Source organism: Neodothiora populina (assembly GCF_041146345.1).
Source record: "Neodothiora populina strain CPC 39397 chromosome Unknown canker_contig_15, whole genome shotgun sequence".
Taxonomy (NCBI): Eukaryota; Fungi; Ascomycota; class Dothideomycetes; order Dothideales; family Dothioraceae; genus Neodothiora; species Neodothiora populina.
Genome location: NW_027191413.1, coordinates 2,429,658 through 2,454,114, shown reverse-complemented (window position 1 = coordinate 2,454,114; position 24,457 = coordinate 2,429,658). Strand labels below are relative to the sequence as shown.

General features: G+C 50.0%; 9 protein-coding genes across 11 annotated transcripts; 5 read left to right on the top strand and 4 right to left on the bottom strand.

Moving 5' to 3' along the window:
* Nucleotides 1–1,542: 1,542 nt before the first annotated feature.
* AAFC00_003174 (uncharacterized protein) lies at nt 1,543–2,953 on the top strand (the record flags this gene model as incomplete). Its single annotated transcript, XM_069342613.1, has 2 exons — nt 1,543–1,958; nt 2,017–2,953. 2 exons carry the CDS (start codon nt 1,543–1,545, stop codon nt 2,951–2,953), a joined length of 1,353 nt encoding a protein of 450 aa, XP_069199118.1.
* A 1,215-nt stretch (nt 2,954–4,168) lies between these two features.
* Nucleotides 4,169–5,638, bottom strand: AAFC00_003173 (uncharacterized protein; the record flags this gene model as incomplete). Its single annotated transcript, XM_069342612.1, has 4 exons — nt 4,169–4,254; nt 4,335–4,973; nt 5,025–5,142; nt 5,198–5,638. The coding sequence occupies 4 exons, from the start codon at nt 5,636–5,638 to the stop codon at nt 4,169–4,171; spliced, it is 1,284 nt and encodes a 427-aa protein (XP_069199117.1).
* A 1,088-nt stretch (nt 5,639–6,726) lies between these two features.
* AAFC00_003172 (uncharacterized protein) lies at nt 6,727–7,431 on the top strand (the record flags this gene model as incomplete). 2 transcript variants are annotated; one of them, XM_069342611.1, is made up of 1 exon in its annotated part: nt 6,727–7,431. In XM_069342611.1, one exon carries the CDS (start codon nt 6,727–6,729, stop codon nt 7,429–7,431), a length of 705 nt encoding a protein of 234 aa, XP_069199116.1. The 2 variants fall into 2 exon arrangements, with proteins under 2 accessions (XP_069199116.1, XP_069199115.1); XM_069347743.1 differs by having other exon boundaries at nt 6,751–7,431.
* A 382-nt stretch (nt 7,432–7,813) lies between these two features.
* Nucleotides 7,814–8,530, bottom strand: AAFC00_003171 (uncharacterized protein; the record flags this gene model as incomplete). Its single annotated transcript, XM_069348068.1, has 1 exon — nt 7,814–8,530. The coding sequence occupies one exon, from the start codon at nt 8,528–8,530 to the stop codon at nt 7,814–7,816; it is 717 nt and encodes a 238-aa protein (XP_069199114.1).
* A 594-nt stretch (nt 8,531–9,124) lies between these two features.
* Nucleotides 9,125–9,761, top strand: AAFC00_003170 (uncharacterized protein; the record flags this gene model as incomplete). Its single annotated transcript, XM_069342610.1, has 4 exons — nt 9,125–9,133; nt 9,198–9,236; nt 9,302–9,376; nt 9,462–9,761. The coding sequence occupies 4 exons, from the start codon at nt 9,125–9,127 to the stop codon at nt 9,759–9,761; spliced, it is 423 nt and encodes a 140-aa protein (XP_069199113.1).
* A 312-nt stretch (nt 9,762–10,073) lies between these two features.
* Nucleotides 10,074–11,006, bottom strand: AAFC00_003169 (uncharacterized protein; the record flags this gene model as incomplete). Its single annotated transcript, XM_069342609.1, has 1 exon — nt 10,074–11,006. The coding sequence occupies one exon, from the start codon at nt 11,004–11,006 to the stop codon at nt 10,074–10,076; it is 933 nt and encodes a 310-aa protein (XP_069199112.1).
* A 444-nt stretch (nt 11,007–11,450) lies between these two features.
* On the top strand, nt 11,451–12,165 carry AAFC00_003168 (uncharacterized protein; the record flags this gene model as incomplete). The annotated part of the gene is made up of 3 exons (XM_069342608.1): nt 11,451–11,510; nt 11,576–12,072; nt 12,141–12,165. The coding sequence occupies 3 exons, from the start codon at nt 11,451–11,453 to the stop codon at nt 12,163–12,165; spliced, it is 582 nt and encodes a 193-aa protein (XP_069199111.1).
* Nucleotides 12,166–19,131: 6,966 nt separating this feature from the next.
* On the top strand, nt 19,132–20,742 carry AAFC00_003167 (uncharacterized protein; the record flags this gene model as incomplete). The annotated part of the gene is made up of 3 exons (XM_069342607.1): nt 19,132–20,049; nt 20,147–20,468; nt 20,558–20,742. 3 exons carry the CDS (start codon nt 19,132–19,134, stop codon nt 20,740–20,742), a joined length of 1,425 nt encoding a protein of 474 aa, XP_069199110.1.
* Nucleotides 20,743–21,403: 661 nt separating this feature from the next.
* Nucleotides 21,404–23,807, bottom strand: AAFC00_003166 (uncharacterized protein; the record flags this gene model as incomplete). Of its 2 annotated transcripts, none has more annotated exons than XM_069342606.1 (6): nt 21,404–21,534; nt 21,590–22,225; nt 22,274–22,517; nt 22,571–22,698; nt 22,753–22,973; nt 23,029–23,807. In XM_069342606.1, 6 exons carry the CDS (start codon nt 23,805–23,807, stop codon nt 21,404–21,406), a joined length of 2,139 nt encoding a protein of 712 aa, XP_069199108.1. The 2 variants fall into 2 exon arrangements, with proteins under 2 accessions (XP_069199108.1, XP_069199109.1); XM_069342605.1 differs by having other exon boundaries at nt 23,029–23,573.
* Between the last annotated feature and the right edge of the window lie 650 nt (nt 23,808–24,457).

Here is a 24,457-nt window from a genome sequence, read left to right as displayed (position 1 = left end):
ATGTCAGGAAGCCCATGGAGCCAAATCAGGTAGCTACCCTATTGGCTAGATACTGTGGCCCCAATCATGCACTCCAGTAGACACTGTATGCAAGGACGGGAATGGCTGGCTGGCTGGCTGGCCGATCGCGTGTCCGCCAGCTTTCTCTGAAGCTGAAAACTGCTTGATCTGCAGCATGCGGTTTCAGGACAAGTCGACAGTCTGTCAAGGCTATCTTGTGGGGAGCTGAGATATGTATAAGCACATGTAAGACAAAAGTGAAGGGATCAATCGACTCGAAATGTGCAGGCATCTGTGCATCGAGATGGTTGTGTCATGGCTTCGGCATATCACAACAAGGTATCTCTGTACACGAAGGAAAATTTTTATGCATCGAAAGCAAGAGTGGTGCATCGAGTAAATTAGCGTTTTGTGCCGACGTTCGCCTTGCATACCTTAAGTAGCTCTAGATGAAAGCCCTGACAAGCGACTAAGCCCTACCTGACAGCGCGGCATCGCAACACCACCATCCCGCCCAGTCGGCGTTGCTGCCTCGCGCGTGCTTTGTCCCCTTTTTTCCCCCTATCGCGAACAAGGTCAGCAATTTGCTCATTTCACTCCTCCAGTCGTGGACTTGATCCAAACCATCTTATCCGTTGATTCCGCCTTTTCTGCACCATCATCAGTTCACGTAAATTTCTCCTCAGCATCATTCACCCAGATCAGCTTGTAGCAGTCCAAGACATAGACAATACTGTGCATCCATCTTCGCTAAGTAAGGTAGTCTGCACTGTAAGGTACTCTTGTAGCAAACACCACCACCACTAGTACCCGTCTGGAACTACTGTACTGTATTTCGCCCAAGCTTCGCCGCCGACGCAACGTTCGCACCAAGCGCAAAGTTGGAGCCTGTCCATCTGCCCACTGGACCGGACACTCTGACCACCCTGTCCGCACGTTCAGCACGAAAGCACCAGCACCAGCACCAGCACCAAGCAACCCAGCAGCATCAGCATCAGCATCAGCATCAGCATCAGCGCCGCCAGCGTCTGCCCGTCATCCCATTCTCGATCCGAGCTTCCTTCCCCCTTTGAACGCCCTTTCCTTTCTCAACCGTATTCCACCTTCCCAGGCATACCCGTCTCCGTCCCTTCCAGTCCTCCTCGTTTCTCCTTGCAACGCACTGCCAAACGGTCACAGTTCTCCCAATCCAACCTTGCATTAATTTCGCCTGCTGCAAATCAATCCCGAGCACCTTGGTTTATTTCCAAAGCAAGGCTCGACAAACACTCACACGCCGCGACTTTCTGACCGCATTCCTCCGATCGACCAATCAACGAGCTCGCGCCACAAGCTGCCGTGCCCGCCTACATTTCTCCCAATACTGTAGCCATTAGGAAACACGACTCCAGAGCGCAACAACATCGAAACAATTACGACGACACGCTGCGCTTCTGACCGCGATTTGCACATTAATCTTTTTTCTATTCATCATCTTGATTCATATCACCCATCAGCTTGTAATCTTATTTCATCTCTCCTGAACTTCCCCTTCGAGCCAAAATGGGTTACAACACCAGAAAGAAGTCTTTCTCCATCGCGGATCTTGGTATTCAGTTACCCAAGCGCGCGAGAGCTTCGTCTGTAACGCACCCGTCACCGCCCGCCACCGTCGTCGATGATGAGCCCACGACCAAGAAGCCCAAATGGTCGCATGCCACCACGACACCGCCTCCCACGTCCATGAGCCCGCCCACGTCAACAAACATTCGCATCAAGGCCGAGCCGCCATCGCGACTGGCAGAACACACGCCGCCACCCTCGCCAGGAACCGAGACCGTTCACAGAATCGATACGGATGGCATCAAGGACGATGTTGTCGTGGGCACCATCCGCCAGCTCGAAAAGACGGGCAACAGACCGCATCTGGTCAAAGAGCTCGCCGCCATACTCTGCCACAACATTGCAGCTGTTGAGAAGTAAGCTTGTTGCGCGGTTTCCTGTTTGTTGACAAACACTTGCTGACCATCCTCGCAGGTCCGCCAACCCGGCCAACCTCATCTCTTCTCGCCTCACCTCTTACCTGAACCGTGCATGGCCTACCATTAGCCCATGTCCACTTGCTAAGTACCAGTCGACGGTCCACCCGCGACCCTTGTATTATTTCTTGACGACGCAACCACACCAACCAATCCCGGAAATGAACCAAACCAATGTATCCATCATCGCCGCCCGTCGTATCATTTCGCCATCTCTTTCCTCCGCTGACGAGGAGGACGCGAAGTACAACCGTCAACGCGCCCACATGTCTCCCTCACCCGAGGTGGATTTGTCAAGCCCCGAGCTCGACGATGACGAGCCAACCGCACACATGAGCAGCTCGTTCAGCCATCGCGGTTCTCTTCCTCGCGACCACCCTCCTACTTCCAGCAATCTGTCGCACAACCGCCGTGCAGACAGCCCACCTCTGGAGAAGGAGGAGCGCGATTTCAAGCAGACCGCCAACGCACTTCAAGAGCTTCGTCGCACCAGCCAAGACAGCACCATGGCGCTGAAGATGCATGAGATCGACAATGGCGAGAGCGTGGCAATGTCTGTGGAGCACGATCCCGAGGAATCGGAAGAAAGTCTGGCGCTTCGAAATCACGCAGACGCTGCTGCTCTTTTTGCGGACCATGGACTCTCGAACTCTGTCAGTACCATCTACGAGTTCAGTAGCCCAATGATCAAGCCGCTCGACCCCAACGAGCTCGCTCAGGCCGAACCCAACGCCGGCCAAGGTATGATGCTGGCATCTGCCTGGCACGCATCTATAGTTGGAAAGCAGGATCTTCCCACCGATGCTATGCCTGTCGATTCAAGGACCGACGTCACCGAGGCCATGGGTGCCTGGAACCCTTGGCTCGATGGCGAGCTGATGAGCCCGGAGAATATTGAGCTGGATGAGCTGGAATGCTTGTTCGGCGACTATTGATCCGTCAGCATCTCGGCCTTTGGCAAGACACCTCTCAACTCTCTCGTATTGTTTTCATTTGGCCATAATTGGCCCTCTTGTTTTGTACCTCGTTGACCTGCTCTTTGTTCTTCAGCAACTCGACTTGAAGCTCTCGGTGTCCATTCAAAAGCTTCGGGGCGACAGTCTCTCCTCATCCTTGTATTTTGCGGGTGGGAAAAAGGACAACGGCAGCATCAGAAAGGATCTCCCCAGTCCAACGAAAGAGGCCGACGAACAAAGGCGGCGAGCTCTTCAGTGCGAAGAGCTACACGCCGCCTATGAGAAAAGAAGGAAAAAGGAAAATATTATCTGTAACACTAGAAAAGAAAGAATGACCTCAGCGACTGGAGCGCTGGCTGGAACGACTGATCTGACTGATTTGATATCTGAAGAAGAAGAGAAAAACACACCGGAGGAGCAATGATCTTTTGCTAACATCGTCATGCTTTCTCTTTTGGGAAGGAGGAAAAGGAAGGAAAGGAAGGTTATCAGACCTTTTTCTTGTACATACACATTACCACTCTGAAGAACTTACTATTCTCATCCTCACTCAGCTTCTCCCTGTCTCTCTCTTCATTTCGAAGTCGACCTCGAATTCGGCCCTGGGCCTACGATGCAATCGAGACATCTTACAGTTATGTAATGTCGAAACTGAAACGGTCAAGGTGATATGGGCTCCTCACAAGGGAGTGTCTCCCGAGAGCTCAAGCTACCTCGAGCAAAGACAATGTAAGGTAAGGTAGCTAAGGTCAAGCAAAGGTACATGGGCCTTCGAGAGAAGCTCGGGTTGATCATGGCCGCCGGGCGGCTGAGCTCCATTGCTGCGCCGGCGTTCTCTCATTTGTTAGGCAATGGCATAAGCTTGGCACAAATGCATTATTGTCCATCCACACTCGCCCTTGTCGTACAGTACTGGGTATACTATAGTGGGTAAATTGGGTATGTTGGCTATAGTACTGTCACTTCACGGAAACCGCTTTGACGATTGTATCGCAGGGAAGACATGGTTGAAGGACAACGAGACATCGCAAATCATCATGATTTACGTCCAGTGCTTGTTTGGGTGACAAAAGAATCTAATCGACACGACTATGAAAAGATCCATCATTCACCATGTTCTGAAGTACGTGAGTATAATTAGACACTAGTCAGCCAATGACCGGTTACTTCGAACGAAAGAATTCACAGGCAGAATCAGCCCAGAGTCTCGTCTACGAATACTTCAGTAAAGTCCAATGCTGCAGCCGAGCGCCAATCGGACCAGTCGTGAGTCGTGAGACCTATCGTTCGACATTATTCGTTAGCAATCTGCCATTTACGTCTCTCAAAGGTCTGTAAATCCCGGGCCTGTGTGACTTACCCCAAGTCTCGTCCATGTCTTGAGTCCCCTCGCGGATATAGTAACTCCCTGAAAAGTCCCACTGCATCCAGCCTCCGGGCCCTCCATCAAGACCAGTCAAGTACTCCTTGATGCACTGAGCGTACGGCTTGAGGTAAGTAGAGTTGTCCTGCATGAATCCAAACTCGGTCAATACGACCGGGGCAATATTGACTGCGGTCGAGGTGTTCGAAGTGTCCATTGCGTTGTAGCCGTTGTCGTACAGATCACTGTTGATCTGGCTGCAAGACGTCGCGCTGCTGTCGTAGTTGTGCAGCTCGAAGACAATCTTGTCGGCGTAGCTGAAGTCGCTGAGTAAGAATCTGCTGCCATTGCCTAGATCGCTTGCTTCCACCACGGGAGCCATCTGGGTGTCGTAACCTAGGCCGGAGAAGAATATCAGAGTGTCTGGGTTGGCAGCGTTGATGCCGTTGGCTGCGGGCACGACGTTCTCGTGCCATGTCGTCCAGTCGTAGGTTGCGTTTGCTGAGTCGCTGACGTCTGTGAAGCGGAGCTCGTTGCGTAGGGACATGGAAGTCAAGGCTGGCCATGACTTGATGTGGTCGGCCATGTAGGCCAGACCACGCTGCCAGTTGGCTACATTGAAGTAGAGGTCTGTTGCTAGAAGTCAACGAAAGACCGTTGGTGCAATCTCTGGGGGAGCATCGTTACCCCTAAACCATGAATTCCCATCATCGTGAGAGCAACACCATATTCCTTTTGACACGTGGTTGTCAAGGTGGACGTAGATCTGCTGCTTATAACACTCTTCTGCGACAGCATCGAAGACCTGAATACAACGAATTCAGCATGAATCTAAGTGGTAGTACATTAGACCACCTGACCTGCAATCTAGTAGTGTTGGTGCTGAATGTTGGATTAGCAGCCAATATCTCATTCAGCACTTTTGTGCCATTCTCCGAGCCAAGCGCAATACTGGTAGCATCCTGCAATGAGACGTCGCCACCTTCGTAGACATCATCGATCATCTCGATCGCATACGTCAGGCGAATGACATTCATCCCGAGGCTCTTGATCTTCGATACAATGTCTGCGACAGACTGATACTGCAGACCCTCGGGGATCATGACATCGGCTGCTCCTGGCCAATTGACACCGGCGTACACGACTGTCTCGTCCAGTGTATTTTTGATGTCTCGTCCTGAAGTGTGGAATGGAGCGTTAGGCCACGACGAAGCGGCATCGCTGCGAGGACTGTATCCGGGATAGGAGAGTCCACGAGTGGCCAAAGACAAAACACCAGCGAGGAGGAGAGACATATGCATCTTGAAAGGAGGCGAGGAAAGCGGAGAGCAATGGAATCATCACTCAATGGCATCATCTACCTACCGAATATATATAGGTCTATACGATTCACCCAACAGCAACGCCACAGGAACAACCGAAGTGCTGCTCTTCGGCAGAAGTCTTGCATACAGTCATCGGCCCAGCGAGTGGTAGAATTGATCCGTCTGCAGGTGATGCATTTTGAATCTCACCCAGGAGCCGCAGTAAAGTTTCTGGTATTATCCGAGAAGGAGGGGGGGGGGGAGAAACAAAGAAACAGCGATGTGGTCTAGTTGCCGCTATGATTTTATGTAACTCCATCATCGTAGAAGCACCAGAGATCTGCAAGTGAGGGGTGGTTGGATGGATGGGTTGCAGCAGATGCGGGGCCCAAGGAAGATATAGAGCCAATCCTATAACGTGGACAAAGTGTGTCCTGCAGCTGCAACGTTAGCTACACATAGGCATCGTCACTTGAATGCGAGATACTTGTTACTGGAGATATGGCCCGAACGATACTCTTGTACTGTCGTTCAATCGCGAAGAGAAGACGCATATCGTGCCTCGGCCTCTCGGTGGACCAAGAAGCTTCTTCTCACGTGCCATTAGGTGGAAAGAAGATATGTTGCGAATACATCGTCGAATGATCTTGAGTCCTTGCGTTTTACTCGAATCTCATACAGACGACTGATCAATTTGATTGTAAAGTCTTCAAGTACGAAGTGTGAAAGAAGAAGTTCCACGTCACCTACACAAGATGTAAGTAGACCAGGAAACACGCCCACACAACACGGGCTTTAGCGACACTATCGCCGTGTGATACACTGTTCGTCACTTACGACATCGCTTAAGGAACATCATACCGACGTTCTGCTTGGAGTCACCGTTGTGGCGCTGAGTACACTGTAGGGCGCGACACGCGATCTTTTGACATATCCAAAAGATCTTGGTAAGAGATATCTTACTTGGCACGGTAAACACAATGTTATGAGTCACACACACGACCAGACGAACCACTGTGACATTAAATCATAAAGCTCCAGTGTTATCAATGCTATCGAACTACTACATCGAACGATAGTACAGCATGTCTGAAACACACCCTGATGAAATGTTTGATACCAGCCCTGCACCATTCCCATCTAAGAATATTCGCCTAGCAGGCGAACATGTAACCATTGTGGGAACAACTGCAGCACACGCTCCCGCCCTATTCGAACAAACAGGAGGTTCAGCGCATGCGTCGCTCTACCAATACCTCTTCGACGGACCATACGACACCATCGAAGACCTTTCCAAAGCCTTAGCGAGACAAGCTGCGGACAACGCCACAATATTCTACACAATCCTTTTGAATAATGATGGCAGTGGTGAAGTCGGGAAGCCAGTCGGCCAATTCGCACTGATGCGTATAGACGCTGCAAACCGTGTCGTCGAGGTTGGCCATGTCCTCTACACGCCGAAGCTGCAACGGACCCCGGCGGCCACGGAAGCCATATTCCTGCTTGCTTCGCACGTTTTCGAGGATTTAGGCTATAGGCGGTTTGAGTGGAAATGCAACTCCCTGAACATGCCGTCGAGACGCGCAGCACTGAGACTAGGCTTCACATACGAAGGAATGTTCAGGCAGCATATGTTCCAGCGAGGAAAGAATCGAGACACGACATGGTTCTCGATGCTTGATGGAGAATGGCCGGGGTGTAAAAAAGCATTTCAAAGTTGGCTGAGCGCTGACAATTTCGACGAGGCGGCAAAGCAGAGGACAAGACTAGAGGATTTCAGAAGCAACTAAACGTGTATGATTTGGAGCATTAATTAGTGCCGGTGTAGCTATAGATACTAGTAAGCGGTCCCGTTCACACGTTCGAATGCGAGCTCGCGTGCTTTTTGCAAGGCTAAGCGTGAATCATCCAATGCTCGTCCAACCTGTGTCAGCTCTTGAGACATGTTTACGTGTCGTTGTTTGGCTGCATTGGCCTCCTCGTTGACCGCGGCAGCTGCCCGCTGAACTTCGGCCTCGGATGCCTTGATCTTCTCGTGGAAGTCCATATCGGAGAATATGTTGTCAAACAGAATGTCGCCCATTGCATTTCCTCTTGCGACGTTGACAGGCGGTAGGTTTCTGACTGAATTTGACATCCTCTGTGCTTGTGCGAAGTCGGTCTGAGTCTGAGCTACAAGAACTTCAGCCTTAGAGCATTACGCTCCATCATATCAGACATAGTACCGCCGCCGAACATGTCCATGCGGCTATAATCTCGCGCCTCGGCCATAGCTGCCATGGCAGTGTGCATTTTGCGCTGAGCCTGTCCTAGAATCTGCACGGCCTGGCCCTCGGCTTCTGCTCTGGTACGCAGATTATGGTAAGTCTGCAAAGCGTTCGAGGCAGCCTGTTCCTTCTGGTCTTCGTCAGGAAATTCGGGGGTGGGTCCCTCGAAGATGGAGTCATATAGAGCGTCCAGATCCTGCTGTGCTTTTACATGCTGAGCGGCAACACTTTCGAGGTTTGACTTTGCGTGATTCGCCTCTTCCAGACGACACGCGATGTCTTTACGGGTCTCCTTGATTATATGCTCGTCATGAAGCGCATCGAAGTACTCCCTTTCTTCTTTGCTTGCTTTTGCTTCGAATTTGTCGGTCCTTCTGCTAACTTTGTAGGCAAAGCGCTTCATGACCGAGTCTCGATATGCCTCATGCCCCTTTAATTCCTTTGCTCGACTGGCTTCAAGCTTCTTGATATGGGCATCCAGGTCTCTGATCTCGTTTTCAAGATCCGTGATATACGCCTTGTGCTGCTGTAGTGTCGGTGGTGCATGATCTGTTTCAGCAAGCACATTGAGCAAAGCAGAGTTTTGAGCTGCATTCTGCTGGATTTGACTCGCAACAGACATGGTCGAGATACGAGTTTTCCTTTGCAGTTGTTCTTGTCTTTTTTTTTCTTGCACCTCAATGAAATGTAATTGGATGTAGACAGAGTCTTGTAATAGACGTGGGAGGAAGATATCAGAGTAATAAAGACCTACCGCACCAATGGCGAGCATGTCGCCGGGTCTATATATCCTACCTTTCGCAGATCATCAGTAGATCCAGCGGTCACAGGACCAAGAAGCACTGCCCGAATGGGATCATTTCACGAGCATGGTTCTCCATGAAGGTCAAGATTGGAAGATAGTCTTTTTGCCGAGTGTTTTTCGAGGCGCGAAGGATTGAGGCTGAGTGGACGAGCGTTGGTGGTTGGTTGATGCATTGATGCGGGGGAGACTTGCACCAACGATGACCTGCGCTTTTACTCGTTGTAAACAAACGTTTTTGCTTCCAGGAACTCTAAGTATCACAAGTATCAAAAAGTACAAGACTTTGCATCATTTCGAGCATCAAAAGGAATAGAGTTGGATTTCTTGGAAGATCCTTTCGCCTCCGAAACCACTTTCAGCCATTGAATCGCCCCCTCCTGGATTCAACTCCTGCATTACACACTTGGCATCATGTCTTCAGTATGACCCCAAAACACGTTGTGGTCCATTCCAAGCGCATCATCGGACTAACCACGTGCCGTAGCCCGTGTCCCTCCAGAGACTCAAGCAAATAGCCACCGATGTATGTCCCTTAGGCTGGTAGATCGAGGTGCTTGTGGTGTTTGTCGTTTGCTGATCAATGGCAAGGCGTGCGACTCGGCATTAGAGAAGGCAGAGAGCTACAACCATTCACAAACCGAGCAATGGAACAACGCAATCATTGTACGATTTTTCCCAATTCAACCCTGCTAGGCTGCATCTATATCATGTCGACCCGTGATCTAACAAGCTCTCTTCTGCACTACAGGGCAAGATCCTCTCGTCTCTCATCTCCGAGTCAAAACCCGCAAATGCGCCCGCAGATGCCCAAGCACCATTCAAGTTCGCAGTCAATAGCACTATAATCCAGCATCTCTCTGATCCCCGTCCCACCGGTTCCGACAGCCAATCGAGCAGCGATCCGGCAAAGGTCGGCCGACGAGGCATGCACTCGGCCTCAGGAGCCTACTGGAACACGGAAAAGGATGGCATGTGGAGCTTCAAGTACGAGGGCGGTGAAGCAAAGGGTATGGACGTTGTCGTCAGCGTCATGTGGATCGCCATTTGAATGTGAGCTCAAGATAAGGCTCAACTGATGAAGTGTTTGACATTCGCCGACGATGAAGTGGAGTACAGGTGAAGGCGATAAACATACGATGCCCTGCACATGGACCTGAGGTGGTCGGGTCGAGGGAGCTGGAACTAGAGGGTCCTCTTTTCATTCACAAGGCGCCTGGAGTCGTACCCCTTGGGTCATTGTTGTTGTTCGATATATGTGTACAGCGTCGCTTCAAGATACCGATAGTCTAGCATACGTGCAGACGCAATCAGAGCGAGGCACGGCGAATCCTGTATCTAATTTTTGAGGGAACGACCAATATCAAGCCATTTTACTTCCTCTAGCGTCTTCAGCATATACCGCTTCTTCGCGCACCGCTTCGGCTACGCTATCAGTGCACAGCTGGTTCACCTCGTCCCAATCTCCTGCTTTCGCAGCTTTCCTTACTTTCGTGCTACTCACCCCTGCTCCTTCAGGCGCTTCGGTGATGTCAATCTGCTTCGCCCATTCTCTCTTCCCGCCGTCCACCTCCATCTCCCCATCCGCAAGTCTGGCAATGAACGCCCTCTGCTCCTCGACGGTCCCGAACTCATCCGACGGCCGTAACGTCACCCGTAGCCGGTGTCCAGCTTCGAAGAATGGACTCAACGCCGAGAGCGGCGGGTGGTACTCCGGGTAGTATTTGGCAGCGAAGAAGCGTGTGATGGTGTCAAAGCCCATTAGATGCACGTGGGTGGCTTGAGCCCCATTGACGTTCTCTCCTTCTTTCGTTATGGCGGCGCTCTTGTCCGTGTAGTAGGGTGCGTTTGTCAGCGCGATATCGATAGTCGGTATTGTTGTTGATGTCGTCGTCGATGACGATGTCTTTGTTTGTAGATCTTGCAGTAGGTCCATTGCGAAGAGAGTCATGAGTGCTAGTCGCTGAGGAAACGAAGCCGCGCTGGGGGCTTTGTCTGCATTGTGCGTGCTGAACAGGAGCATGAATCGGATGGGTGATGTGAGTGATTTAGTGAAGCTCTCATCTAGGGCGGAACGCGCCAGAGCGAGATGAGCTTTTGAGGGCGGGTTGAATGAGGAATCGAGGATTATAAGAGTCTTCGGGGATTGATGGTCGCTTTCATTTCCGACACTGCTGCTGCTCGAGGCGCTGATGCTCTTGACTACGCGCAACGCCGAACTCGATGATTGGAAGGAGCTCAAAGATGCTGACAGTTGAGGGAGCAAGGCTCGCATATTACTTCTGGGGACATGCATGTCTGCAGATGTCATTGTTGAGGGTGGAGGGGATATTGGAAAACGGAGCTGTGAATTTGCGATAAAACAATAGAATATAACAAAGGAAAGCAGCGCGGGTGGAATGATTAACTGCAGCTGTATAGATGGCTAGTCCAATCGAACCCACATTAAAGGACTTATCTTGGCGATTCAGGCACACGACGAGTGCATCTATCACAGAGTCACAGCGATTACTATATCAGGTCCACATATACAGAATGGAGTGAGTTTTGACCGGATATGACAGTGTTTGTAGAGGAAGTGACTGATGAAGGTGTCATTTCGGCGATTGTGATTGGCTGAAATCCCCCGGACCGCCGCCAACCTCGACTCCAGACTTGTTGGATGCAGCGCAAGTGTCGACTGTACTATACCATACCATCTTAGCATCTGCCCAATTGACCATCCAATCAATCACACATCATGGTTGCCGAAGTCAAGAAGATAGCGACTTCTGCCGCTGGTGCGGCGAAGCAATTCCAGGTACATTCGATATGATGCTCTTCTTACTTCCTCATTCATAGCGCATTGCTCACTTTCAATTCCAGAAATACACCGTCCAACCCACCGGCATCTATGCTAAGATCAACAACTTCTTCGCTGTCGATCCCAAGCGCTCGACCGGTGTTCCTCTCAACCCTCAGTTCCGCGTCCCTTCGCCAGGAGCCCTCGACCCCAAGGAGTACGACGACCCGACCACCGTCCCAGCCGGCGATCTGGCGGAGAACCCATACTGGAAGCGCGACGTCAGACGATCATACCCCCGCCTCAGCGTAGTCAAGCAGCCAGATGTCGTCGCTTTGTTGAGCGTTGGAAACGCAGCAAACCCCAAAGACACGCTACAGATTGGCGACGCCGGCTCCAAGCAATTAGTCGCCGTCAAGGAGGAGGGCCAGAAGGGCTTATCGGCTTTCTTCAAGAAGGACAAGACTGCTTTCGCTGCTGTCATGGGACCCAACGGTCTACCGCCTCTTCCCACTTCAAGATACCCCGGTGCTGCACCCAAGCGCTACGAGATGCTCGAGGAACAGACCTACGAGGGAAAGTGTGTATCATCGAACCTCTACTTTATCGAAATAGCGTACGAGATGCTAACCTTCATGCGCCCTCCAGATACCCTTGCAGAACTTTCGAATAGAGGAATCTGTACATATATGAGTTATTCAGCCTTCTAGCATTCGGTCGCGTCTACTTCCACAATGAATCAAAATTGCCAACATTGTTCCATACTATGTATCCAATCCACGGAGAGAGCGGCTACGGAGAGATAATGTGAGATCGTCGGCGCAGTCGAACGTACGATGTTCCAGGTAGGTCACGGCATGTGCAAGTCTACGAGTCACTGCAGGCAAGAACACTCCCACAGAGGGAAATAGCCAATGTCAAACCACTGCATGATAGGCAGGTGCGACCCACTCGGCTTGGTACTACTTGCCATCTATGGACGACATCTTCGTCTTACCTATGTCAGGCAATACTCAGCGACTTGACTGCTGTCTCGAGATGACTTCGAGGATCTGAGGAAATCTTCAAAATTGTTGTATCTGATATCCCGATTAATTAGCATGTCTGAGCAAAGTTCCCTCAACGACCCCGCCCTGGACTTCCTCGACCCTCTGGACATAATATTCCACTGCTACATCTGCCATGACTCTATCCGTGATATATACCGGCCTTCAGCCACCCATCACAATGCTGACGAGCAACTCGCGGAGCATGGCAAAGCCAATAAGTTCTGGATGACCGAGTGTGGGCATCTGATCTGCTTCAAGCATGTGGATGCCGAAGGTCTGACGCCTGCTTGATGATAGTCGAACCAATCTGATATGATTCACATTTGCAGCGGTGTCTGACCATACAGATATTGGCCGATTTCAGGCTGCGTGTACAGAGTGTGTGCGTACCAAGGACGATCACTCCATCAAGTCTTACTTTCCGATACGTGCGTTTACTGCAGGGGATCACGATCCAGTGATACCTGCAGCCTTTTTCGACTGCCCTCCGCAGAGCCTTGAAAGTAGCAAAATGGACTGCCTTCGCGTAAGTGTGCCACAATTGTCCAAAGCTCGTTCCACAATGGCCCACTGATGATGACCTAGTTTCAATATTTGAGCCTTATGTCTTACGGTAGATCTATCAGGAGAGAATATCGTCACAGTCAGCGGACCATTGTGCAGAATAAGGAGTACTTACTGGACTCGACACGAGAGTGTGAGAGAGCGCGGGCCGAATTACATGAAATGAATGAAAAGGCGACCTATTTCGAGAGGAAGTTAGAGAGGTGGAAACAGAAAGAGCCAGAGATCACACACTATCTTCGTGTCTTCAGCGTCATGTCCAAGTATCTGATTAGTTCATGGTTCTGCGCATATTTGAAATGCTAATTCCAGACTAGTGAAATAAGGGAATTACGCCGACAGCTCACCAACATGGGATACCCAGTCTCAGATACGGATTACAGCTACAAGTCCGAGATGGAAGTACCAACAGCAAGATCAGACTTCAGACCCAACTCCGGTATCCAGCAATTCGATCCTCGTGGCCCTTTGAGTACCACTTTGCGAGGTAGTTCCTCAGATACTTGTAGGCCGCCCACTCAGCGGTGTGCTCCTGCTGTTATACTAACCATAGAGACTAGTGACCGATTCTCCCGGAGACAATACTTCAAGAAAGCGTCATCACGCACAATACACTCTAGACTCAGATCGTGACAGAAGGCAGCAAGCGCAATTAGATCCTGTAAAGTCTATGCCCCCACCTAGTATACCAGCATCCAGCATAGCAGCTCAGAGACCGCCAAACTCAAAGGGTATTGAGGCTCAAAGTCCGAAGATCCATATACAGACTGGGTTTCCAGCCATGGGATCAGACACAGGCTATCGCTCGACACCTATTCCGCATGAACGCCGTATCTATGTCGACAGAGCCTCCGGACACGTTGTTCACATACATCATCCACCTCATTACCAACAACCATTGCAGAGTATACAGCGTACTGGAGAATGTGCAAAATTCGCCACAAACCCTCAGCACAGCAGACGAGTGTCGCATCCTGCCCCTCGATACCTCGTCCCGGCAGCAACAAACGAATATTCTGAATGGACAGGAAGAAACCTCAATCAAGCAAGTCAGAAAGGGTTGGTGATAGAGGATTGGAGATATCAGCCTGCGCCATTCGCACACGAGCCATTGAACAGCATGCCGGGGCCAAATCGTGAATGGACAACCACTGCAAGTGCACAGAACCAACCGATGTATCACAACCTACCGGAGCGTCACTATGGTCAACAAGGATACTTTGCAACAAGTACCCCCTCGCCTCGGAAGATGACAGTGAGCATACAACCTAATAGACAAACCGTCAGCAGCCCATTCTTCCGTCCAGAATCATCAAATAGGCGCACTGTTGTCCGAGGAGACGCCTTCGCACAGCCGATACCTCAAGACGCTCCAGCGAAGTTTCTTCAGGTCGATCGCATGCTGCCGCCATCGCACCAAGTATCACATGGTGATCCTACGGGTCAGATGCCGCTATTCAATCGCGGTACCTCAGTCCTTCGGCCAGGCTCGACTGCCAACAACTCGCGATTGTATTATCGTCCAGCCAACGAGAACTCTATGTACCACCCTACAAGCATTGTGCGACAGACACCAAGAGATAACAACGGTTGGTTCACGAGGCCTGACCTCATGCACCAGCAGCAGATGGGATATCACCACAGAAGCTCCGCTCAATACCAACAAGATTCTCACCTGCAGCAGTCTTACAGTTCTGTGCATCACGCCAACGAGCCACAGTCACTTCCGCGAGCCCGGCCTATAGAAGACGATGCTATCAAGACCATGAAAGGCTCCAAAGGCGCGGGAACATTCTCGGGAAGGAAGAGTCTCAATCGTAGCTATGCAGCTTCAGGCAATATCTTTGATAAGTCTAACGGGGGGTTGCGTCGTATTAGAAGATGAGGTCTGTACGTGGAGGGTGATGAGACAAGTACGGTATTACAGCCGGCAAATGGTGTTCATGATTCGATGCTCTAGTGATTGCAGCTAGATTCATGACGATTGTATCTTTGGACTTTAGCTTCCCAAAACATCAGGTTTCCTCGATCTTAAATAATCTTGAGTTCAGAGAAGTTATTGACTAGAAGTCTTGACACTTTTCCAATTGCTTCAACACTCGGCTATAGAATAACCAACGATCCACTGTGTTTTTCCATAACCACAAGGCAATGATGTATGGACCTCGACATGTGAATGGACATACTCGCGTATTTCTCATCTATATACATAACCTATCTCTATATACAAACACCACATCAAAGACCAGCTTTAATCAAAGAAGACCAGCTCCTTTTTCCCTGTGATATATTTACTTTTGTTGCTCCTCCTTGCTTCCAAATGACCAATAAAGAAGAAACTCCAGCCGAGACTGAAGAGACCAATCCTCTCTCTCCTTTTTCTTTTTGTTTGCATTTTCCGAAACTCCAGGTCCTGGATGTCATGCTAATTTCCATGCAGAAATGAACAGCGAGTAGATGCCAGCTCCCTCACCTGTCTTCAAAACTAAACTTCCAAGGGAAGTGAGTAAAGGGCCAGCCCTCTCACTTGTTTAACGTAAACCTCCAGGAGAAGGAGTGGAGGTCCACTTCTGTCTCTCGCGCGCGGTTCTTGGTTATTTCTTCTTTTTTTTATTTCTTTTTTTATAAACCAACCTTCTGGTTGATAAGGCGAACGACCGGCGTTTTTTTCGCTTTGGTGGTGACCTGCCAGCAGGCGCTTGAAGTTCGAAATGATCCGCTGGACCATTCCTCTTTCGTTGTCGGTGAGTTTTCCATAGACCGGTATGCAAAAAAGTGAGCAGAGAGTGCCAGCTCTCGTTTCGTGGATCATCCCTATTTCCCAGCGAAATCGGCCGGAGGGGTAGTGACTGATATATAAAAATGAATGTTAAAAACCCCGGAGAGCATAGGTCAGGCAGACCCGGGTTGTGATGTATGTTCCTATCCAGCCCGTAATCTCGAGCCGGCGAGATTATGAGGCGCAAAGCATGAGCATAATGTGCTGCTTGACCTTTCTTCCAGGATGCAGTGATATTAGGGACCGGCCCAGGAAATGAAGATTGAGAAATAGCAAGAAAGATTGACTAAGGAGTCGTCGGCATGATAGAATACATCCGAGAAGAGTTCTGAAAGGACGACGGGGTCAACCCGGTTTTTTTCCCAGAAGCTGATATTGCTGGTTTCCTTGTCCTGCAAGGAGTAGTGAATGAGCGTGGGATGTCTGGACCAGCCAGAATGTGGTGATGAGAATCATCTGAAGAGGGGTACAAGAGCGGGATCAACCCGGTCTTATGTCTAGGTAAATGGTACTGTGTCCTTGTCCTGCAAGGCTTAAATGATTGAAATAGGTGGAGATAGCTCGATCGACCAGCCACATGAGTGTATTCGTGTTATCAGAGAGTTTATCAATGTAGTAGACGCCGATACCGAAGAGCGCCTTCGCCAGCGAATTTGCTCATCGGCTTTAGCGGTGGATGATTTGTTAGATTTCTGTCATTGTAGACTCGAGACGAGAGGGTACATCTGGATGCAGGATTGCAATGATGGAGCAGATAATAATGATATAATAATGAAAGATGTGATACGTGAAACGAATGTAGGAAAGTTCGTGAATGCCCCTCAAGAGCACCATCGAGTTTCTTGGAGATGCTGAGATAATAATCTGGTGCTGCATCTCTTGCATCTTTATACCACTCCCCTCTCTCCCGGCAATAATGATCACATTGTCACGCAAGTTTCTCCGAACCAGACATTCTAGACATGTCAGACAGCGGAAGTGTACTTAAGCTTCCATTGGTTTCAGTAGTAGTTTCAACTGCCAGGGAGCGCCTTCTCCGCAGGAAACAGCTACCTTACCTACGGGGCGCATCTCCTGCAGGCGGCGGAACTGCTTGCTGTCTTTTGTTCTCTCGACTGACCTTGTTTCGCCGATCTTTCTACGTTCATACTGACACGTGGGTTATTGTCATTCAGTCGACGATGTTCTAAGACCTTGCTGCAGAACCCAGACATGACCTTACCGTAGACAGATGCGCGCGGAGGGCGGTTTTCACTGGTGAGAGCAGTTGTCACTGCCCCCTAGAACCATTTCTCGGGTTTTCAGTTAATTCACCAAATCGGGAAACTAAAGTCATTCAGGTTGACGGATATACCATTGGGAACTTGAGTGGCTGCAGTGGCTTGCATTTGATAAAGGAACACCATAGCCATCAGATGCCTCTTACGCACGAGGCGACTGCCACGAATTAATAATTCTTACAGGCAATATTCGGTTATATTCTAGCATCCACTGCAGCGACAAATTGACATCAGAATCTGATTGCTGTACCAAATTATTTGCATGGTAAGGCTGCTGCCGAGTATAAGTACCGGATGTTCTTCAAGACTTCTTCGTCAGAATCGTAAATGGCCCCATTACGGAGGCCGTCATGTAGTAGAAGCCTCGATTTGCATTGTTCTTTGCTCCACGATACGTTTGTCCTCGCAGGTGCAGAACTGTGAAGGCGTCAAACGGCGCAGGTGCAGGTGCAGGCTCTGCTTGCAGCCGTTAGCAAAGCTTATGGAATAGTGCTGTGTGCCTGCCCTCCACAGCTTTTTTCGAGACTTTGTGGAAGTGAACCCTTCTGATGATGTAGAAGTGATTTAGGGCGTTGTTATGGCTGACTGGTCAGTCGTCATTGTCTAGGCCTCGTTGAAACGTGACACAGATGTCTGTGTGTAATTTTTTTTACAGCGTGACTGTACAGCACTGTGCAAGTCAATCAATCTATGCGCGAAATATGCGTTGATACACCCGTGCGCCCTGTGATCCATCACGAAGGACTCGGTTCTTTCTACAGAAAGATGTCTGACGGCAGAAGGTGAGAATCATATGGCCACTGCCTCCGGAAGAGGAAAGCCTTGTCAGCCTTGTAACGTGAAACTTATACTAAATGCTGCTAATGCTACGAATCATCACGCCCAAATAGCGGTAAAGGACATTGAATCAGTGCACCGATGATATCTACTCGCCGCAGTAGTTCATTAAGACTTAGACATCCACAAGAACCCAGACTGGTCGAGGCAACATGGTGCATGTTGTCATCATCGACCTTGCAGGCATTGTCCATGAATTTCGAGTCAGGGAGATGCAGCGAGACAAGCAAAGCTGCTGCGTGGCAGTATTGTGTATACGTTGCGTGTCCTTGTGTGTCAAATCCACTTGAGCTGAAAGATGATTGCGTATGAAGAGTCCGACGTGATTCATCGAGTCCAGTTGACAAAGGGATCACGCTGGTACACTGTGCGCGACTGACCACGGCGTTCTTACCGAAGCATCGCACATTCTCGGCTTAAGCAACAAAGCAAATCTCTCACATGCAAATGCCAAAGCCGCCCCTACCAAAAGCCATAGATGTGCACATGCACCGTATAAGCTGCCTTTACTTGCTTCCGATTAATAGAGACGATATCAGCCGTGCTCCACAATATAGGACCATCTTTGATCATATTATACTAATTCACCGCTTGGACGCTATTTGTGATATGGAGCATACGTCAAGTCTGGAGATGAGGGGGCAAGGCGGAGACCACGCAACGACCATTGGTTTGAGACCTTGATACCGACATCACGGTGTAACAAGCACGCATCTCCCGTGGGCGTGATTTTTGAAAATCAGGGTGACTAGCACCCTCCGACTGTCCCGTAGAGTGACAAAACAGAGACCATCGGGGTGCGCAGTAGAGGAAAGAGTTCCACTCCTACTGCGTTCGGCAGAATTGGAGCCGAGTAGCGGAATCTAGATCGGTAATTTGACCCTTTTAGGCCATCTCGGCGGAGGTCACTGCGAATATCTACGCCTATCACTTGCCACGTTCGCCGGCCCATGAATTTTTCCAACAATGAGGCTCAACGTTGAGTTGAGTCATTGGTTCACAGGTTGTATATACACGGAGGATCTCCTTTCTGTAGGGCTTTTGTTCTTGTGTGTACTGTCGTTTCTGCATACGAATTGGACGAATACATGGAGAGGTGCTTCTTGAGGCTAGATTCATTTTGAAAGGCCATGTCGTCAAGGCCAAGCTCGGAGGAGAAGCCGCTGGATCACAGTGGTGTACACACACCGATCGAGGTTGCGGAGGATCAGATCAGTGTATCTCCTAGACCATGGACTGAGAAGGAAGAAGAAAATGAAAATGGATTCCAGTCTTCTCTGCCAAATAATCAGCCAAAGGGCGAGAGTATCCTCACCCGTGTTGCATCTCGACTGAGCACAAGATCACTTCCCGAGCCACCTCCACCACCGGATGGAGGACTGAAAGCATGGTTGCAGTGCGCGATGGCGTTCCTTGTTATTTTCAATACTTGGGGTTTCGTTAATTCCTTTGGTACTTTTCAAACGCATTATTCCTCGATTCTTCCAGAGTCGGCCTCGACGATTTCATGGATTGGCTCAGTCCAGACCTTTGTGCTGTTCTTTCTCGGGACGTTCAGTGGGCGAGCTTCTGATGCCGGTTTCTTTGTTCCCCTCTTTGCTGTTGGCTCAACCATCCAAGTAATCGGAGTCTTCATGACCAGCTTGGCTTCTGAGTATTATCAACTCATTCTGGCGCAAGGTATCTGCACTGGCATTGGCAGTGGCATACTTTTCACCCCAGCAATTGGAGTATTGAGCACGTATTTCTCGACCAAGCGCGGTCTTGCAATTGCATTGGCAACCACAGGAAACAGTCTGGGTGCTGCATTGTACCCATTGATGGTTCGACAGATGTTGCCCCAACTAGGATTTGGCTGGACTATGAGAGTGATAGGCTTTCTCAACCTTGCCTGTCTGAGTGTTGTCCTCGCCCTCATGCGTCCACGATTGCCTCCCCGCAAGTCAGGACCATTGATTGATGTCACGGCCCTCAAAGAGCCCGAGTTCGTCTTGCATACCCTAGGTCTTTCTTTTCACATGGCCACCTTGTATTGGTCCAATTACTACGTAAGTCCCAGAATACTGCACATTTGTGCGCCTCTCAGATGAGGATGACCTCAAGAGTCTTTTCCTTAGATGCGTCTTTGCTTACAGGAAACGACAGATGGCCTCCTACGGGCGTCAAAACTTTGGACTCTCATACTCCAACTCGATCATCCTCTTGATCATCTTGAACGGAGTGGGCATACCAGCTCGAGTGTGCGCCGGCCTGATGGCCGATCGTTTCTTCGGAGTTCTCAACACCTTCATTGCATTGCTCATCCTGGTGTGTCTGCTTTTGTACTGCTGGATAGGAGTGGACAGTAAGCCGGGTCTATATGTTTTTGTGTGCTTCTATGGCATCATCATCGCAGCGTATCAGAGCCTGCTGCCGACTTCTGTCACGACGATGATCAAGGACTTGTCCAAGACGGGCACACGACTGGGTACGTTCACCAGCTTCTTTGCATTCGTCTTCTTTACTTCCTTGCGAGCATTATTTTCACTCGCGGTCACTAATGCCGTACGATTGCAGGTATGGTTTTCAGCGTATTTTCGTTCGCCGCACTCGTCGGTCCTCCCATAGGTGGAGCGATCATCAATGGCAATGATTACAAGTACGCGCAGATCTGGGCCGGCACTTCGGCTCTGGTCGGGACTTGTCTTGTCGCGACTGCCAGGATCCTACGGTTCGGCTGGTCTTTGAAAGTTCGTTGCTGAAGCACGAAGTTTTGATGGCTGCCTTTTGTTTACACGTATGTAGCTGGGGCAAAATCCTGTGGAAATGGGTAGATAAATTGATAGACTATACACTTGTGCGTCTAATTTGGAGCGGACTAGACATGAAACAGCTTCAAAGATCATGTCACGAGTCACATGGACGCGGTCTGAAATGTGAATTGCTGAATGGCCATGAACATTGAAACGAATTCAGGCACTGCCAGGATGACCAGGGCACACACACGTATTGACGATGCCTGTGAACTGAAGGAATGTGCAGTTGCTTTCCTTGTCATGCTTAACACTAGGCAATCAGCCACACGACGCTGTCGAGTAGATACGCATACCGTACTGCAGACACCTGTGCACCTATTGGAAAATGCACTCAATAACAAAGAGCAGAGTTTACCGTGAGGAGCAAATACGACTAGTCACTCCATGTATACAACGCCAGATGCCCCAAAACACACCGTCACCCGATTGCCACTGTACCTATGTACAATATAGGAGACTCGCCTTGCGCCCGCTGAAGGAGACTTGTACGCTTGACAGTAACCCTTTATTCCCATCGACGCCGAGTGCTTGCTTACTCGCATCGGATGCTGACGCCGCTAGTGTGACGCAATTGACTAATATCAGGATGAACTTATATGGTCGACCACTAATGAAAACAATCCTTGCTGACATTGACGAATGCGCCAGAACCACCTTCAGCGCTGAGCATATCGACCAAGACTTCAGCCTGAGCGCACAAATTCTCGAGAGCAGCAGATGACGGTTTGCCGAGTGAGACTATGGAATGGTGTTAGCTCGATGAAACAAAAGAGGGAAATGCGGGTGAATATACTTAGGATCGCTGCATTGACTTCCTCCGCAATCTCTATTCGGCCTTTCCCTTCCATCAAACCTCCTACTACAGAGTCGCGAGCATCGGTGTAAGCAAGCAATGCGAACGTGTCTTGCAGAGCCTGCTGTACTGCTGGGCGAGAGTCCCCACTGAACTCTCTCCTGAGCTCTCGTCCGTAGTCTAGTGCATCACTCAGGAGACTGTGCTGATTCACTATCGTGGACTTCTGGGACGCAGAGCCGCCACACTGGTCGATCGGAGTATCCATGGAGTCGTTCGTCGTATCCTCATTAGAAGAAATCATGTTCGGGTCGAGAGGTGCCGGAACGGACAAAGGCGGAATCACAGGCGGTCGCGAATCACGTCGATAATGGTCATCGATGTCCATATGTAAGTCAGTCTCCGCCGAAAAACTAACACTCTTGTCGGGTGTCTTGCCAAAGGACTTTGGGGTGAGGTTTGAGGCAGCAGCTGAGCCCATTTCTGTACTTCGCCGCATCATCTCGATGAATTTGCGGCATCGAAGCTTGAAGTAAACATCTCTGTTCTCCACGCGCTCGAGGACATGAGGGTAGTAAGTACTGATGTATTTCAGCGCTTTATCGATGTCACCGTCGAGTATCGCAGCGCGTATTCCTAGACAGGTCAATATCACCTTGATGCTGGGGCAGGAGCTGTACGTACTTTGTCGGTTGATTGCATGTACATCTTGCGAAGGATCAAATGTCCTTAATGGCTCAGTGTCACCTGACAATGACTGGCGTTGGCCATGTACCTCATCAGCGAAAGCTCGCGCTGTTTCGACATAGCCATCGTGAGCGAGATATTGTGCAATGAGTTCCTGTATCAGAGCTCCCTCTGACAAGTGTGGTTCCAGGGAAGCCACCGATGTTCGGTTGATCTCGTCGCCGACTATAGACTTTTCAAGCTGTGGCTGGTCAATGATGACCATCGTCAAAGCGTTGTCGGGACATGACATACCTTCATCATGGCATCGATGTCGAAAACAAAAGGTGTCGCGCCAAAGTTGACGCGCAGATGTTCTCCAGGTCTCTTCATACCCACCGAGGGATATACATTGTCTATCTTGATGTTGTGAAACGCCTCACCTACGAAGATATCAGTACTACACCGCGATGGTCATGCATCTTGAATTAGCTTACCAAGGAATTGTCCGTTCTTGGTAAAGAACGCGGTTGCATGTTTGAAGTTTACGCCGCAGCCTATAACATCAAGCGAGGAGAACTTAGGGCCGTATTGCTTCCCACTGGCGGTGCAAGCAAAACTATAACCATCGTCGCCGTGATAAGCCCAGGACTCAGGTTCCCAACCTGGAAGGCGATTCAAGTTCGCCTTTTGATTAGAGAAACCGATGCCTATGAGTCTTCACCCTCGTCGTCAGCGCTGAGAACGAAAGTATGAGATATACATGGACTTACCCTTCCTTGCCACGGGAAAGTATAGTGACCTCGAAATAGAATAGGCCAACTTCTTTCGGTATGGGATGATCACTCCGTATGGCAGCCGCTTCATCACTCGTCTTGGTCTGTCCAGCAAATCTAACCTCAGAACCGCCATTCAAGACCTCAAGGCCAGAACATTTGTCTGTGTCGCTCCAAACAGTAGGCAACTTCTTGAGAGGCTCTTCAGCATGAGAAGTCGGCAAGCGATCAATGTGATCGTGAGTCCGTAAGTAGCTCGTGGGAAGCTTTTGCAGATTAGCGCTACTCGAGGAGGCAGACAAGGAAGCCGAAGGTGGATTGTCATTGCTGTAATAAACATGTCTGCCTCGGCGACGAGACTCCCTCGTGGCATCAATTGCACTTCTATGCTCCTCCGCGAGCCTCTCAGCATAGCGAGACGTTCTCAGATACGATGGACATGTGAATTCAGGCGCGTGAGGCAGGAGATCGTCCACCATGGCATAGTCAGAACTGCCGAAGCCAGTCCACTTCTTCTCAACACCTGTCTTGTTGGATGCCATGGTTGCTGTCGCCGGTGAATGATTGTAAGATGATCTCTCACTGTCTCGTTGCCCGTCCGCCTCTTCGTTCCTCAACAACTGTGCTAAGACTCCCGATCTGGTTGATTGGTTCTGTAGCGAGGCTGGTATCGCCGTCCCAGCCGTAACTGAGGCGTAGGAAGATCTTCTGAAATTGCTAGAATTGGATGCAGATGGAATCGAATATGGGCCGGCAGATGGACGAGGATTGGTCATGTTGCGGCAATATCGGGCGCAGTAGGAGTGGAGGCGGGGTTGTGCAGGGCGTGGGTCGTGTCGTGTCGCTTGGTCGGGTTCGTGAGAGAATCAAGTTCAGTCGTGAGCGTGAGGGTATTATTATCTTTCTGAGAATGCAAGATAGTCCTCCCCTGGTGTCGGAGGCTTGACTTATGTCGTGCTACGTTTCAAGGCCTGGTGGTGCTATGCTTCACTACCTCCGAGCTCTGCGCCGATATGGACTGCATGCTTGGGAAATCAACCCTTCAAAACATCATCTACACTTTGCACTTGTCTGCATGTAAGATAATGGAAGAATCTGATCACCAGGATTGCGTGTCGAAATGTACAGCGATGGTAGTACAGTATGCTGCTGGATGAGGTAGGTACCTACCTTAATCAGGCAGTCGAGAGGCGGCAGTACATGGCAGTACCAGAGACACTCCTACCACTCTCTCCGCACGTCACCCGACGCCAGAACTGGACCACCCCGAGCATGCCCAACAAACACTAAGATGGCGTTATCAGCAACTCGGATCTTGTATACTCGCACAATGACGTGTTCGTAGAGCACCTTTGGGCAAGTGCTTCTGAGCCCGGTACGCGCTGCTACCAACACTCTTGTAGTGTCAACGATGCTCACCAATGTT